The following is a 16,351-nucleotide window of genomic DNA, read 5'->3' as shown; positions in this document are numbered from 1 at the left end:
AGCGTAGCCAGCTATAACAAACAAGGGAGGTGGATGGGGCAGAGGCGGTAAGAGCTAGTGAAGAGCGCTGCTGCGACGCGGGCGCAGGTAAAATGCCAAGTGAGCGGTCCACTGCTGGTCAGTCAAACATACCTGACATCAGCTCACAATTTAAGACAAAAATGCACCATAAAAGCATGCAGACCGAGGGGTTGTGACTGGTGGTACCACAGGCACAGTAAAACAAGTGTTTAAATTATATTTATACTAAATAATACCGGATAACATACAGTACTAACATCTTATGTATGAACAAAAAGAAGTCAAAAGTTGAATTTATGACAATAATTATGTGTGTGTCACTGTGACTGTGTGGGTGTGTTTCTTCAGCCAAGTGTAGTTGAATTTTCACCCTGGATGAAAAGATCACTTTATATAAACTGTGTACACAAGTCCTGATAATGTGCTATGGCACATGCACTGTCCAGAAATGATTAATTTCTTGCACGGACAGGCCTCCTGATACCCTCCAAAATTGCCCAAAATCAATTTCGAACAAGGGGAGAAAGCGAGCTGTGGCTCCTGCACCCCACCCATATGATAACGGTTTGTTTTAAAGCGTATAACTGGACATGGCCTACGTGACTGCAGCACACACAAAAAAACTGAGCCGGCGGTAGGAAGACCGTGCAGATATCATCCAACTTTTCGTGCAAAGCGGCAGGGTAAGCGACGGTCGAACTGACCTAATTCACAGGACACAGTCTGCCAACGGGCCTTTCACTGAGTCGGGTTGCACAGTGAGCTTTGCCGTATGTTTTACATCTCACAAAATAGGCATTCCTAAATGTTCCATTTTCGACAGATATCCGCATAGGTCAGTGGTTTTGCGCTGCGCTGCAGTTCCTGAAGTTGCTGGTTCGAGCCCCGCCAATGCTATCATTTTTTTATGAATCATGCGGGCTTTTCCTGTTCAGTTTGTAAAATATGCTTCTTTTTTACATTTAGTCAAGTTTTGACTAAATGTTTTAACGTAGAGGGGGGAATCGAGACTTTCTTTTTTCTTTATTTGGTGTTTAAAGTCGTTTTCAACCACGAAGTTTATATCGCGACGGGGAAAGGGGGAAGATGGGATAGAGCCACTTGTCAATTTTCTTGTTCACAAAAGCACTACTTAAACATTTGCTCCAGGGGCTTGCAACGTAGTACAATATATTACCTTACTGGGAGAATGCAAGTTTCCAGTACAAAAGACTTAACATTTCTTACATACTGCTTGACTAAAATCTTTACAAAAATTGACTATATTCTATACAAGAAACATTTAACAAGGGTAAAAGGAGAAACATAATCCGTTAGTCGCCTCTTACGACATGCTGGGGAGCATTGGGTAAATTCTTCCCCCTAACCCGCGGGGGGTAATGTGTGTGTGCATGTGTGTGTGGGTGTGAGTTAGTGTGTTGTATCCTTCTATGAGTGTGTGTGTGTGTGTGAGCGTGCTTGGTTGCATAAAAGTACTAGTTTAAATTAGATTTTTTTCCTCAGAGATTATTTTTCTTTCATGAAAAACCGATTCAGGTTCCCTCTGAATCTCGTGAATAAGAGGAGAATTCCCCAGCCTGATACAGACACAATAACCAACGCCCATGGTCAAACACACTTTTGCAAACATTTGTAAACCTATTCCTAAACTTACTGATCAATGCTTGGAGGACTTTAAAGGCATAGAAAGCTGATGACTATTCACGCTAATTGCTTTACCCACAGCTGGAGACATGCTAAATTAAGTTCCCTGCAAGATATTGTGGTCTAGGACCCCTTAAATGTTGAGATATTTGAATTTTTATTTTGATCTAGATCGTCCTATTTATAGATTTGCCAACAGAGGTAACGTTGACGCAAGGGAAATAACTCCGCGTCTTTGTTGACATCCTCACTTTTTCAGAGGCTAGAACAAGCTGTAATGCATGTATATGGTCCGCGCATTGCGACATATCGTCATTATATGGCCCTATGATGCATTTGACATCGATTGTGGGCAAACTACACATCGTAAACACGGGAGCGAGTTAGTAAGCCTTCAAGACACAAATATATCATGCATTCACAGACTCACAAACACAGAAGCACTTCACACACGACAACAAGCTTTTCGTTATCAAAAATGAAACTGTTTATTCATACACTCTACGGCTTCAATATCAATCAGTATTATTAGTAACATGCCATGTGAATTTTTTTTCTTTCTGTCCCGGCAGCTCTAAAATATACCATCATAAATAAGATTAATCAGAAAAAGAAAGTTCACAGTTCAAAAACTTCTACCTCTCCTCGTATAGGTAGAGATGTTTAAATAAAGGTCTGGAAGATGAGTTAATTGTTAAAAATATATTGTCTAAGCCACCATTTTATAGAGTTTCTGACGATTTGTACCTTAAAAAGTTCAAGGGACATTCGCTGTACTGTAATTTAAAAAACATCTGCAATGATTTGCTCAAAACGGCTCTGAAATATGCCAAATAATTAAATGAATTTTAATCAGCGTGCGGTTTGCATCGCCCAGCTCTTCTGTTAGGAATCAGGACTTCCGGTCGTCATCATTATATCTATTTAGTTTTCAAAAATACCCATTCGTCAAAGTAGATCAAGACCGTTGGATTAAGAAAGTCAAATGTACAGTCTAGCTTACGCATGCAAATTCCGTGCCATACAGCGCTAAAACGATTCGAACAACAGAAACAGACACTATGTCGGTTGGAGAATATCAAGGTCTGCAATGACTACCAAACACAGCATTCAGATTTGAAAAATAGAACACTCAAACACTAATTCTAAGACCTTCCTGGTGTGTATTGTCCTCTATTCAACTCCCAAAATGAACTCAGATCTGTATCTCTAGAAATAGTGCTTGAAAGACTCAGGGTCAAAAGGTAGGACGAAAATTATGACTCGCTCAAAGAACGTCCCAATGAGAATTACAGTCCGGGATGCCCACTCAAATCACCACTGTTTTCAATTTGTATAACTTAGCGCTCAAACATTTATTTTAAGGTATTCCTGGTGTGTGGTCACATAATTACAACCCCCAACCTGAACTGTATAGCTCTTAGGGTGATTTGAGACAGTTTTCTTGTTAGATATAATTTTTTTAACTAACGTTATAACGTTTATTTTTTTCATCATTAGTGTTAAATTTCAGATGTAATTAAACTTTGAAATCATGTATTATTATTCATAGATAATTTTGTTAAACACTTAAAGGCACAGTAAGCTTCCCGTAAACCATCACAGATACTGTCAGGCTTTTACACACAATACAAACATCCTTTCATTTAAACACTCACCGCTTTTGAACATCCTAGGTGCCCTCCGTAAAGAGCGAGCAATTTTCAAAGAATTTATTTTTGCGTGGTTTATCTTACCCCTGAGCCATCATGAACCCTTGTGATCCAGTTTCCTTTTTTCACAATGTAGTCGTCAGTTTGTAATTTGAATGTGACTTGCTGTAAGCTTATCTGCAATAGCACGTTATTACATGTATGTACCTCTGAATCTAAACGAAACAAACGGCTGTGATTCACAAGAACTCTAGCGATGGCTTTTGACTGTTCAGAGGAACTGGCGATAGGTGTAACCCGTCGTCTGCTACGAGAATCACGACCTTGCGTGACCCTACTTCCGGGCTTTTCTTTTTTCAAACTTTCAAAACTTGGAATTATACTGATCTTGTCTTGATGAAAAAAGAATTCTTTTGTGATTTAAGAATTTTTGTGTAACAAGCTGTCAATTTATTATTTAGATTTTAAAAGTTAGGTCTAGCGCCAAAACGCACCACGGTCCGATTTTGTTATCTGACAATCCGCAAAATTAATTCTTTGAAAATTGCTCGCTCTTTACGTAGGGCGCCTAGGATGTTCCCCTTCGGTGAGCGTTCAAATGGAAGGGTGTTTGTACTGTGTGTAAAAGCCTGATAGTATCTGGGATGGTTTACGGGAGGTGTACTGTGCCTTTAACCTCTTCACTGCCGAGGCGTTACTGTCTGTGCCCGGGAATAAACTGGTAAATTACACTTTAATTTTTCTTCTTTTTTGTTTCTCCTTAGTTTGATGAAGGGTTTCTACTGAACTGCATGGACATTGTTGACAAGTTTACTTTTGATTTTAACAAGAAGAGCAAACGCTCGATCGAGTCACTTTCGCAGTTCTGAATATTATATGAGGCATCAGATGGACAGGAAGAAATTGCTATTCACAACACAATGAGTCACGTTCACATAAAATTTGAGCCCGGTCACTTTTATAGTTTCCGAGAAAAGCCCAACGTTAATTAAGCAGGCATGGGAATTGTCCGCCGAATGGCGGATTTCCGCCGAATTTTTTTTTTGTTCCGCCAAAAATGCAAAAGTGTCCGCCGAAAAAATAAAGGGGGGAGGCACACAAAAAAAGCACCGGTTACTTTGGCCTTTGCGTAAAAGCCCCCGAAAACTTTCCGTATTTTGTTCACGCACTGCTACCGCCCGCCTCAGTTATTGAACTTTTATCTTTGAAAGTAAACCAGATTGCACAGATTGTGTTACACTTACAAGTTACATTTTCCTGTTTGTCTCAACAGATCAATTTTTTTACAAATTTAAACCATATAATAATACATGTATATATTTTTTTTCTTCAAAAAAGCAAAAATTGGTACATTTTTGTACTAAAAACTCTGATTCTAAAAAACAGAATTTAATGGCAAACTTGGAGCTCAGATGACACCAGATTGCACCATCTGGGTTCTTTGGAGAAAAAAATTTCCGGGGGGGCGTGCCCCCGGACCCCCCTAGTAAGGCTAGGCGCTTCGCGCCGTCGACTTGACGCTTCGCGCCTTCAGTTATAAATTTTTCGCCTTTTTTACAATTTTCAATTCCCATGCCTGATTAAGTTGTGTGTTGCCGAACAGAAAAGGCTAGTTATCTCCCTTGTTTTTCTGATAACGTTCGTAAAAGGCTACAGATGTAAATACTTTGATGTAAAGAATAATCCTACAAAGTTTCAATCACATCCGATGAACTTTGTCAAAGATATAAAATGTCTAATTTTTCCTTTGACGCTGACCTGTGACCTTGAAAAAGGTCAAAGGTCAACGAAACCATCGTTAAAGTGTAGAGGTCATTGGAGGTCACGACTAAACAAAATATGAGCCCGATCGCTTTGATAGTTTCCGAGAAAAGTCCAACGTTAAGGTGGTGTCTACGGACGGCCGGCCGGCCGGACAGACTAACACTGACCGATTACATAGAGTCACTTTTTCTCAAGTGACTCAAAAATGATGATTGGTGAAATTAAATAAATCAGAAAATGTTTGTAAAATAAATAAAAAATATTAAAAAAGAGAACAATTTTTAACAGGCCGAGTCACGGAATTGCTTCATTTAGTTCTTACATCTCAAACACAAAAGTTTGTGTGTAAAATGAATGGGTAAACTTCATGCTGATACATGGAAAGTGTTAACTTAACGTCAGGAACTTATTGCAGCCATGATGCAAACCACGTGCAAGCAGAAACATTCACACAAAAATCTACACAAATCCTGCAAATAATGGCTTCCCAGATACCACTTTGCTTCTCAACAAAAGAGAATGGACAAAGGGAGGCTATCAAACAGTTTGCAATGGTCAGAAGAGTAGTATCCCCTCAGGAACACAAAAGAATGTAGGTTTATAGCACAGAAGAGAATTTCTCGGCTTACAGGCGCACAGCACGTACACTCAAGGTCAAGGAATTCTCGGGCTGGGGCAGTGAAGGGGTTAATTATTCTTTGGTTCACGATATATAAATGTTCTTTATCATTGTTATCATCATATAGATCCCTTCTCCTTCAGCCTCTCCATAAACTGTTCATACTGTGCGTTGGACATGTTAAGGGCTCGACCAGACACTGGAACTTCTAAGTCTTGCAGCTGCTGCAGACGCTCTCTCAATGTCTCTGTGCTCAGCCTCAGCGCTCTTGGTGACTCAACAATCACGGATTTTGGGACACCAAACTCTTTCAAAAGAACGTCAAGGTTGGTCTTCAACTTTGGTAAGCGAACCGATAATAAGGCACGGAACTTCTTGCACAATGTTACTAGGTCTACCTCGGAGCAAGAAAGCCTGGAGCAAATGTAGGCCGCCTTGTCTGAACAACCGCTCTGGTCCAGAATAGTTTTGTCTTCCAACAGGCGTTCCTGAAACTTCTTGAACTTGTCATCAGAGGACTTGATAGCGATGAGATACTGCTTGGGAAAGTCCTTGAAATTTATGCCGGATTTCTTGAGGGCTTCGATCCGAGACCTCAGGGTGTCTGTGGGGAAGGCCAACACCCACATTCTCTCTCGGATGGCTTCTGAGGAAATGCCGTAACTCCACAACAGTTCTATCTTGTCCTTCAACGTACTCATCTTCGTATTGTTCAGCCATTTAGATTCGCTGATGATGTCCTCAGCTTCTTTCTCGCTCAACCCCAGCTGGGATGACAAGAGGTCTATGCTGCTTTTGAACTGTTCGTACACCTCAGTGTCCAACATGAGACGCCCATATTTGGCTTGATACTTCTTGTAGGTGGTGTTGATCATTCGCAGAGTCACAGGCTTCACACCTCCCTCCTCCAGCTGTCGGATCCTATTGGCCACTGTTTCGTATTTCCGTCGATAGACATTGGGATAGATCAGCAACTCTCTCATGCTGATGCCGTGCTGAGCGAGAAGCTGTGTCAGGCTGTAGAACTTGTTCTTGCCCATGCTCACAAGCCGGCTGTTGGAGGAGAGAAAGTGCTGCATCTCACCCTCAGAGCTGTGAAACTGGGTGGCAAGAAACTTTGCACGTACTTGGAGTTCCTCATCCGTTGGAACCTGCTTACGGGAATACTGCAACTCTGAGCTGATGCTCACACATGTTTTTGCTGTGGGAATGAAGGCTGCTGCTTGCAATTGCCACGGTCGTATCCAGCCGAATGCGTGATCCACCAGTGGACATGCTAGTTTTCTCAAGGCCATGTTGGTTGCGCATCAACCTGAAAACGAAAGCAAAACAGAATTTAAAATAAAAACGTTTACAGACAAACCCTGAAACCAGAAAAAGAATTATTTGCAGTTGTGTCATATAAAAATAAAGGCAGTCTAAAAAATCAGAAACATTGACAAATGACCTGATGAACTGGAAGAAGGTAAAAATGTTGATATAAATTCATAGTCAAGTACAACAAATAAACCGATGCAAACTGCCCAAGTCCATTCTTCACTCTCTCTGACTATTTTTTTAATTATTTTCTTTTTATGTTTGCACCCATCATTAAAGGCCCAGTCTGCCTCAAATGGTTTTCAGAACGATTTAAATCTTCTCACGAAAAAACCAGTTCTAACCTTATGGAACATTCGTTTGAACGGCTATTTAGCTTGCGTAAACCACACACCAGATTTTGTGGTTTATATAACCCTTGAGACGTCGTGGACCCGTGGCACACACTTTCCTTTTTTTTCACAATTTCGTTGTCAGTTTGTGATTTCAATGCAACTTGCGGTATCTGCAATAGCACGTAATTGTGTACCTCTGAATCTAAAATGCAACAAACAACTGCGATTCACACGAACGTATCCTAAACAGAGGCGGTTAGCTTCAAAGGCGCAAGCGATATGCAGAAACTTCGTCTGCTTGGTAAAACACGATCATTGCGTGACCTGCTTCCGGGCTCCCTTTTTGAAAACTTTCAAAACCTTGAGTTGTACTGATCTGGTCTTGATGAAAAAATAAATCTTTTATGATTTAAGAATGTTTGAGTTACAAGCTGTCAATTATTATTTAGATTTTAAAAGTTAGTTCTAGCGCCAAAACGAGGCGTCCGATTGAGGTCTAACGAATGATGTCTCACAACGTGCGTGGTCGTCCTTGGCGGTCAAGAAAGCCGCCGCGATCATTGCGCAGACGACACTTCAAGACCGCCAATATTTTTTGTGTGCATCACGTGCTCCACATAAATCGGTCGGAAACGAAGCAATTGGGAAACCTGGATTGTGGTACAAGACAATCCGGCTGGCCACGCAAAAATAAATTCTTTGAAAAATGCTCGCTCTTCACCTAGGTAGGATGTTCTCAAGCGGTGAGTGTTTAAACAAAAGGGTGTTTGTACTGTGTGTAAAAGCCTGACAGTGTCTGTGACCAGAAACGGATGGTTTACGGGAGGCTGTGTGTGCCTTTAACCAGAGATCACATCTATCATATTTAATATTATGAAGGCATTATCAGTAGTAGTGGGTGTGGGAATTCCTTTCCTGGTCGAAGAGCACTGATCTATACCAAACACTTGACCAGCACAGGAGAAAGAGAGAGGTAGAGAGAGAAAGAGAATTATGCAGACACTGAGACAGAGACAAACAAAAAAGACAGAGAAAAGAAGAGAGGGACAGACAGACACAAAGGTGTGTGTGTGTGTGTGTGTGTGTGAGAGAGAGAGAGAGAGAGAGAGAGAGAGAGAGAGAGAGAGAGAGAGAGAGAGCGTGGGGGAGAAAGAGACGGACAGACAGAAAGGCAGAGAGGGGGGCGGGGGTTGCGAGAAACAGAGGCATACACGTACTGACACTGACAGTGACACTCGTGTTCACTGCACGTCGCAACGCAAAGGGCAACATGTATACGAAATCAGGCATCAGCAAAAGCGTTACCCCATTCATCAGATGTACGTACCTGCCTGGTAACGAACTTTCCAGTAATCCCGCGATGAATTTTGTTGCAAGAATCGGCTCAACCTTGCGATTCTCAAGAACAGTTGGAGCACGTCCTTACTTTTGCTTTGGAATATCGTTTGAGAAACCTGACCAAATGAGAACACCGCAAAATAAGAGTTTCACCACATAGGAAAATGTATTTTCCATATGTTAATAGACCAACAAACAGGCGCAAATAGTTTGGAAACAAAACTCTTAAATTGTGTTACAATTCACGTTAACAAATAGTGAATCTAAGCAAGATAAAGCTGTATTCTAAGATCTGTGATTTCTGCACTGTAGTGACGTCCCTTCGGTTGAGGGTGGCGCTGGAATAGCTGCGCATGACAAACTCCTCTGTTATGCTTACTTCCGGCATAGACAAGCGAGTGCCGGTGTGGATTTTGCTGTGGTGCTGCAGCTAAAAATAAGATTTTGTACTTTAATAGCCCCCTGTGCAACCATTCAAGATGGCCAGTGTGTCGTACCACATTGCCAACTTGCTGGAAAAAGTAAGCTTTTATGATGACTTTTGTGGCATAGATGGATTGCCATCATGCTGAAACCGTCATGTCATCACGATTGTTTGCTTCATGACAGAAACTGGAAGAAAGGAGTTTTTAACGAAAATATATCCGTGTTGTAGTACTAGTACGACATATTTAAAAACTGCAAGATACATCAACCAAACATTTCACATTCGCATACCTAAAAAAACGTCGGTAATCTTGAACTTTAATGTGTTAAATTCAAAGCTCAGAATTCCGAGGCATCTAAGCCTCCAAATTTGCAGAACCTGCACTTGTAAGTAAAACAAGTCATTTTAGATCCCTCCGAAGTCGCGGAATGAACTGTACCTTTGTGTACGATTGCATTTCGTTTACATGCGTCAAAGACGGAATTATTCGTGAATTGCGACAGGGGACGTAACTCTGTCGTGTAAATCATGTCCCTTGGTTGAAAACTAAGCTTTTTTGCGTCATTTTCGTCGATCAAACAACCAAATTAATTAATTATGCTTAAGTTTGGAGCTCAATCCGTCAATTAATTTTACGAGAAATGTTCTTTGGCTTGTTTACAGGGACTTGTATCAAAAATAAGTAAAGAGTGCCACTGAATTCTGAGCTATGAATTTAACACACTAAAGTTCAAGATTGTCAAAACGTCGCATGTTTTATTTCTGTTCTATGGTAACTGCTGTCTTATTCATGCAGATGTTTATCCATAACTGTGAGCTCACTGAAAGTGAAAGAAATTGTGCCTGTGGACTACTTAAAAGTTGGAAAATACTTTGATGTTAATAGCGCTAATGTTAAAAGCAATAAAACTTCGGCAGTTAACAGTAACAAGAAGAGTTAATCATAAATGTTGTTCGCCATCTTGCTTGTGTCAGGGTCACTGATGACCAACATTTGTGGAATAACATAACTGTTACATATCATCAAAGTCAAACTGTCAATGACATTCATTAGTAGTAATGTCATGCTTATTTACTCCACTGTTTTACCCCCATTACCTTTTCACATGAAGAAATGCTGCACACTGTCTAGTAGAGGTGTATCTCTATGGCAGACTACAAGAGAGAGCAAAATTATAGGGTGGTGGCTGCGGCTACAGTTAGCATACACATGAGATATATATATAGAGCTTACAACACGAGTGGTTTCACTGCATGTACAAATCACGAGTTGTAACCTGTATATCCCATGAAGATCTAAAAGACAAAGTGTGACGGAAACATCAAGCCTTAGTTGTTTGTTCAGATGAGGCACCTCTGCACATACCTTATTCTAAAGGCACGTCTGTTGCATGATCTATGTCAAGTCGGTGCATAATGGTGGCTTGGTTGTCCCCGTCAGTTGAAAGCCTCTTGTGCGGATTTGACTGAATACCTAGTGGTTACACACGCATCTCCTGAGATCTTGGACACCTTCATCGTCTATAGGGCCTACTGCGCCGCAGAAGAGCTAGAAATACTCGCAAAATGCATTAAACAGCTTGTCCAGAGAACAATCGTAGTCGATGATGTACCGATAAGGGCGTGTGTACCGAGCATAACTCATAACTCATAACATTTTATTGATCCAACAAAGGAAATTAATTTAGTCATCAGCACATATAGGTCATTAATTAATAACTATAAAAGAATAAAAGAAGAAAATTCATAAAACCCATGATATAAAAATACCCTTTTTTCTTGCACACCTGACACACCAATACACATGCATACATGCCTACATACATACCTACATACATACCTACATACATACATACATACATACATACATACATACATACATACATTCCATGTTAAAGTGTAGTTAAGAACATCACAGTAATTATATCATTGTTTGGATGAACAGATAAGTTTTTATGTAAATGATGATAACAACAATCCATAATTAACGCTATTGCACTACCAAGGAAGAGACCAACCAAACACATAAAAACCAATAACAGTAATCATCACGCTTGTAACTTCACAAGAGCATAGCCTGAACATAGCAGTGCTGGTTGGACGGACTGGGTTTTTAACGATTGCTAGTTTGACTTCTGTTTTAGTTGAGAGAGCCGGCACCAACGAGCTCAAACACATACGGCTTGTCATGTTGATCACAAGAGAATGACAAAATCATTGTCGTGCAGGTCTCCATGTTAACCACACTTATATATATATGCATGCCATTGGTGCTGTAGTTTTTTTACTTTTCTGTCTCACTCTTAGTACACAGTTGACATGGTAATTGGTATGCTTTGTCTATTTTCAGATGACCTCCAGTGATAAGGATTTTCGCTTCATGGCTACTAACGATCTGATGGCCGAACTGCAGAAAGATTCCATCAAGCTGGATGATGACAGTGAGAGAAAGGTGAAATTTCGATTTACTGTAGCACCGTAAAGTGTTGTTCTGGATCTTCTGTCATTTATGGATACTTTTTTGTGTTCTGACCTAAGGTCGGTGGAATATCATAGTTTTATCACAAAAAAATTTTGCGGCCTGGATATTTTGATCAATATATGATTTGAATCCAGGTCCTATTGTCTTCTATTTCTGGGAACAACACTGCATAAAGTTACAATCCAGCTTTTTGAAAGTTCATTGATTTCTTTTCTTGATGCTGCTGTTTGTTTTGTGACCAGCTATGGCCCACCACTGCTTTTTGCTTTCAAGTCAATCAGAAGCCTGTTATCTGACAACTAAAAGCCAGTTTCATCCTGAAAGCCAGTTTCCTCATTAACATTATCATCCGCTGTATCCTTTTTGAACATTAACAGTTAAGGCTCTTCAGCTGGTAGAAGCTACAAAGATATTTTCGTCAGGACAATTAATGGTTTGATTGAAATCATGAAATGTTGTGATAGTTAAAAACGTTTTCTTCCAGACATGTTTTTCCACACAGAGAACAAAGACCTTTTTGTTTGAAAGATGATCCGCCTTTTGATTGCACTGAGGGACAGTTAATGACTGAACAGCGCACTGAGAGACATACATTTGTGTGAATTTACCCAATATGAACGCCTGCCATTAAGGAAGCAAACTGTTGTCAACGAGCCAAGGTCAATCAAGCTTCAGGCTCAATGCAGATCTATGAAGACATCTGTATGATGTATTCTGGTGACTTGTGACGGTGTCTCCTTGAGATCATTTATCATTGACTTCATTTGTCCTTGGTGCAGGTGGTGAAGATGCTGCTAAAACTGCTGGAAGACAAGAATGGAGAGGTGCAGAACCTGGCTGTCAAATGGTAAGTCTTTCCTGCCTTGTTTCAATGACTGACTGGCCTAGTGGGTAAGACGCCGGCCTCCCAGGTGGAAGGTCACGGGTTCGAATCCCAGCTGCGCCTGGTGGGTTAAGTGTGGAGATTTTACTGATCTCCCAGGTCAACTTATTTGCAGACCTGCGTTAGCACCTTTTCCCTCTTCGTGTGTACACCTAAGCACAAGACCAATGCGCACGGAAAAGCTCTTATAATCCGTGTCAGAGTTCGGTGGGTCATAGAAACAGAAAAATGCCGAGATTGCATCTCCCTGATATTGGCATGTGGCTGTCCTAATGGCGGGGGAAAAAAACATCATACCTGTAACAACTGTGGGAGTTTTAGCCCATGAACGAAGAAGAATTTGAATGACTTCTCCCTGAATAATTCTGTGCATGGCGATCTTTACCGCAGGAAGCCAGAAATCAAGTTTTTAGCATTGAAATGGAAGCATGTGGTGTGTGTGTGTGTGTGTGTTATTTTTCAATCTGTTGTAGTTGTCTGAGGCACACATGAGTAGACTTCGACTGAAATCCCACTTTTTTCTCTCTTTTTATTTAGCTTGGAAGTAGAAGGGACAATCTCACTTCAGGGCAGTTGTGTTCCATCCTCAGAGTTTATGTATCATATTATTTTGGAACCATAATTGAACTTCAGGTTTTCCTTGAATATTCTTGTTCCCATGTCTGTAAGTTCAACAAATGCTATGCTGCTGCTTGAGTTGTTCGGGCATTGATTCTGTTAAAGTGTTGACATTGTATGTTCATTTAGTAATAGAGTTTCACCAGTTTGGAATTAACTTTTTAACAACACTCAATTGGTTACCACTTCAAGAACCTACTAGACATGGAGCGCACGATGAAGAAAAGCCTGTATGAGTAGGATGGGTGACACTTGCCACACAAGTTCAAAATTATGCATGCATACATATTAGGCCTAAAAAAAAATAGGTGTGGTTATGGTAACCCGACCTACCCTATTTTTAGGGGCCGACCCTATAACTTTTTATTACATTTGTCAAAAAAACAACCCACAAAAACCAAGAAAACGAGTGCAGAAAACGCAATGAAAGCGAAAGCGCCCGAGTCGCAGACTTATTTCCCTGTCAAGTAGGTTTAATTTGTACACATTAGAGAAAAAAGTTTAAAAAAAAAAAAAGTGATTGCCTGCCTTCCTACCCTATTTTTTGAATCACATGCGAAGCAAAAGTGAGTCTATGTACGGCCGGCCGGAAAACTTTAACGTTGGATATTTCTTGGACACTATTCAGTCTATCAGTACCAAATTTGGCAAGATGGTGTATGATGACAAGGCCCCAAAAAACATACATAGCATCTTGACCTTGCTTCAAGGTCAAGGTCGCAGGGGCCATAAATGTTGTCTAAAAAACAGCTATTTTTCCCATTTTCTCTGAAGTTTTTGAGATTCAATACCTCACCTATATATAATATATAGGGCAAAGTAAGCCCCATCTTTTGATACCAGTTTGGTTTACCTTGCTTCAAGGTCAAGGTCACAGGAGCTCTTCAAAGTTGGATTGTATACATATTTTGAAGTGACCTTGACCCTGAACTATGGAAGATAACTGTTTCAAACTTAAAAATTATGTGGGGCACATGTTATGCTTTCATCATGAGACACATTTGGTCACATATGATCAAGGTCAAGGTCACTTTGACCCTTATGAAATGTGACCAAAATAAGGTAGTGAACCACTAAAAGTGACCATATCTCATGGTAGAAAGAGCCAATAAGCACCATTGTACTTCCTATGTCTTGAATTAACAGCTTTGTGTTGCATGACCTTGGATGACCTTGACCTTGGGTCAAGGTCACATGTATTTTGGTAGAAAAAATGTGTAAAGCAGTTCTTAGTGTATGATGTCATTGCTAGGTTTAGTTCAAGGTCAAGCATGTGAGTCGTATGGGCTTTGCCCTTCTTGTTTGGGCTATGTTACCGTAACCACACCTATTTTTTTTTTTTGGCCTTAAGACCCGAATCCGATAGACGATTTTCGGACACAACTCTGTCGGGTTTGTATGGGTTGTGAACGAGTGAATACCCTTGCTTTTTCTCTGACCAATAAAATCACATGTGGTCCTGTCCACATGTTTCCGACACACCCATCGCTAGTGATTGGCCCATCCAATGTTTGTTCGCGTAAAAGCAAGGGTATTCACTCTTTCACAACTCATACAAACTCGAAAGACTTATTTTGGGAATTCGTGTGATGGGAATGTAACAAGGGGATGTAAAAAGGAGGTGAAACCGGCTCATTGTCCCTCACGTCTATACCTATAGCTGTGTGTGTTACCTATAGCTGTGTGTGTTACCTGTAGTAGTGTGTGTTACTTGTAGCTGTGCGTGTTACCTATAGCTGTGTGTGTTACTGTTGCAGCCTGGGACCCCTGGTGAACAAGGTGAAGGAGTTTCAGGTGGAGGTGATTGTGGACACGCTGTGCTGTAACATGGTGTCTGACAAGGAGCAGCTCAGAGACATCTCTAGCATTGGTATGGAGTGTTTGTGTGTGTTTTCGCACAAGTATATGCATCAGTTCTGTGGAATCCTCCTTTTAAAATTGGATCTTTAAATAAAAGGGAGCCGTCTAAAAATGGATGCAAATTTACAGACGCCTTGTAGTTGTAGACGCTATTCCCGACTTATATTTGTCAGATAAGTGCTCTTCAGCAACTCTTTGTGATGCATGTACTTGTCTGTGTTGCATTGGTTGGTTGAGAGAGAGAGAAAGCTCATTCAACTTGGGATTTCTCTTACGCAAAGCGTGAACCAGCAATCTCAAAGACTGGTCACATTTGCCACCCACACCACCCTCCACCCTCCACCCTCAAACTAAAGAGTGTATAAACCACAGGGTTGGGTGAGACAATTAAACATAACGGGTCCCTTGATTATTTGATCGTTTCTGAGGGAATCTGATGCACATAGGCACACTGTCTTGAAGTATAGCAAAATACAACGACCGGTACAAGTGATTCTGCACTTATCAATGCTTGGAGTGCTGATTAGATCTGGTTTGCTCTGTTTCACAGGTCTGAAGACAGTTATCAGTGAGCTACCTCCCTCTTCCACTGCTTTGGCAGCCAGCATTTGCAAGAAAATAACGGGACGCCTAACCAGCGCTATTGCCAAGGTAAGCATAGGTACCTCCTTATCCTTTAAAAAAAAAACAAAAAAAGTGTTTCTTATCTGTTTTCCCACCTTCTTTTCTGTATTTTTCCTTATCTATTGGGACACAAATCTTCAACCTGATCATGAAAAAACAAGCATTTTTTTCTTGACAAGTAGACTCCTTTGGGGAAGGCTTTCAGATTAAAATGTCTGACCGTCATCTTTACTAATTTATGTGAGACAACATTATGGAGAGGAGAGCAAATTTTTAACAAAGTAATATAATGAAAAAAACAAGAATGGTAGGTTATTGGAACGTTTAATTTATGACAAAACAAACCGTCACATTTACAGCACATCGATCCAGTGGTTTTTTAATTGGACAGACCGACAAACAATTACGATACAATATTCGAACGTTAGCCGTCTATCTGTTTTTGGAATTTAACAAAGTAACGTATGTTTATTTTCAGCAAGAGGATGTGTCAGTGCAACTGGAAGCTTTGGACATCCTTGGTGATCTGCTGAGCAGGTTTGGAGGTAAGGCTATGCAAGGCTGAATGTCACAGATTTTGCTTCGACTTTGAACCGTTTTCTTTGGCTGCACATTTGATTGTATTTCTTGTAAAGTTCTGTAAAATGTTTAGTCAAACTCTTTTGCGAAGACTAATGTTTTGTTGTAGTCTTTGCCAGTGTCTTGCAATATCTTTGGTCAAACACTTGCACAGAAATGATTTCTCCAGCAAGTCATGTGATCTAAAG

General features: G+C 40.5%; 2 protein-coding genes and 1 long non-coding RNA gene across 4 annotated transcripts in view; 1 reads left to right on the top strand and 2 right to left on the bottom strand.

Moving 5' to 3' along the window:
* Nucleotides 1-16,351, bottom strand: part of LOC138979973 (uncharacterized) — a 326,270-nt gene that overhangs the window by 14,993 nt on the left and 294,926 nt on the right. The gene's annotated exons all lie outside the window — the stretch shown is intronic.
* On the bottom strand, nt 5,075-8,915 carry LOC138979960 (uncharacterized). The gene is made up of 2 exons (XM_070352726.1): nt 8,680-8,915; nt 5,075-7,012 (listed from the first exon to the last, which is right to left on the bottom strand). The coding sequence occupies exon 2, from the start codon at nt 6,993-6,995 to the stop codon at nt 5,820-5,822; it is 1,176 nt and encodes a 391-aa protein (XP_070208827.1). The 5' UTR covers nt 6,996-7,012; nt 8,680-8,915; the 3' UTR covers nt 5,075-5,819.
* Nucleotides 9,078-16,351, top strand: part of LOC138979966 (cullin-associated NEDD8-dissociated protein 1-like) — a 47,846-nt gene continuing 40,572 nt past the window's right edge. For both annotated transcript variants that reach the window (XM_070352731.1, XM_070352730.1), the window contains exons 1-6: nt 9,078-9,211; nt 11,468-11,569; nt 12,379-12,446; nt 14,858-14,970; nt 15,511-15,611; nt 16,063-16,129. In XM_070352731.1, coding sequence (XP_070208832.1) covers nt 9,170-9,211; nt 11,468-11,569; nt 12,379-12,446; nt 14,858-14,970; nt 15,511-15,611; nt 16,063-16,129 — 493 coding nt within the window. In that variant the 5' untranslated portion in view covers nt 9,078-9,169. The remainder of the gene's footprint in view (nt 9,212-11,467; nt 11,570-12,378; nt 12,447-14,857; nt 14,971-15,510; nt 15,612-16,062; nt 16,130-16,351) is intronic.

This window comes from Littorina saxatilis, linkage group LG11 (assembly GCF_037325665.1).
Source record: "Littorina saxatilis isolate snail1 linkage group LG11, US_GU_Lsax_2.0, whole genome shotgun sequence".
Classification (NCBI taxonomy): Eukaryota; Metazoa; Mollusca; class Gastropoda; order Littorinimorpha; family Littorinidae; genus Littorina; species Littorina saxatilis.
This window is presented reverse-complemented; position numbering and strand designations above follow the sequence as displayed.

What these genes read in the sequence shown, in the direction of transcription:
- LOC138979960 (XM_070352726.1), bottom strand. Translation starts at nt 6,995, where the DNA reads ATGGCCTTGAGAAAACTAGCATGTCCACTGGTGGATCACGCATTCGGC.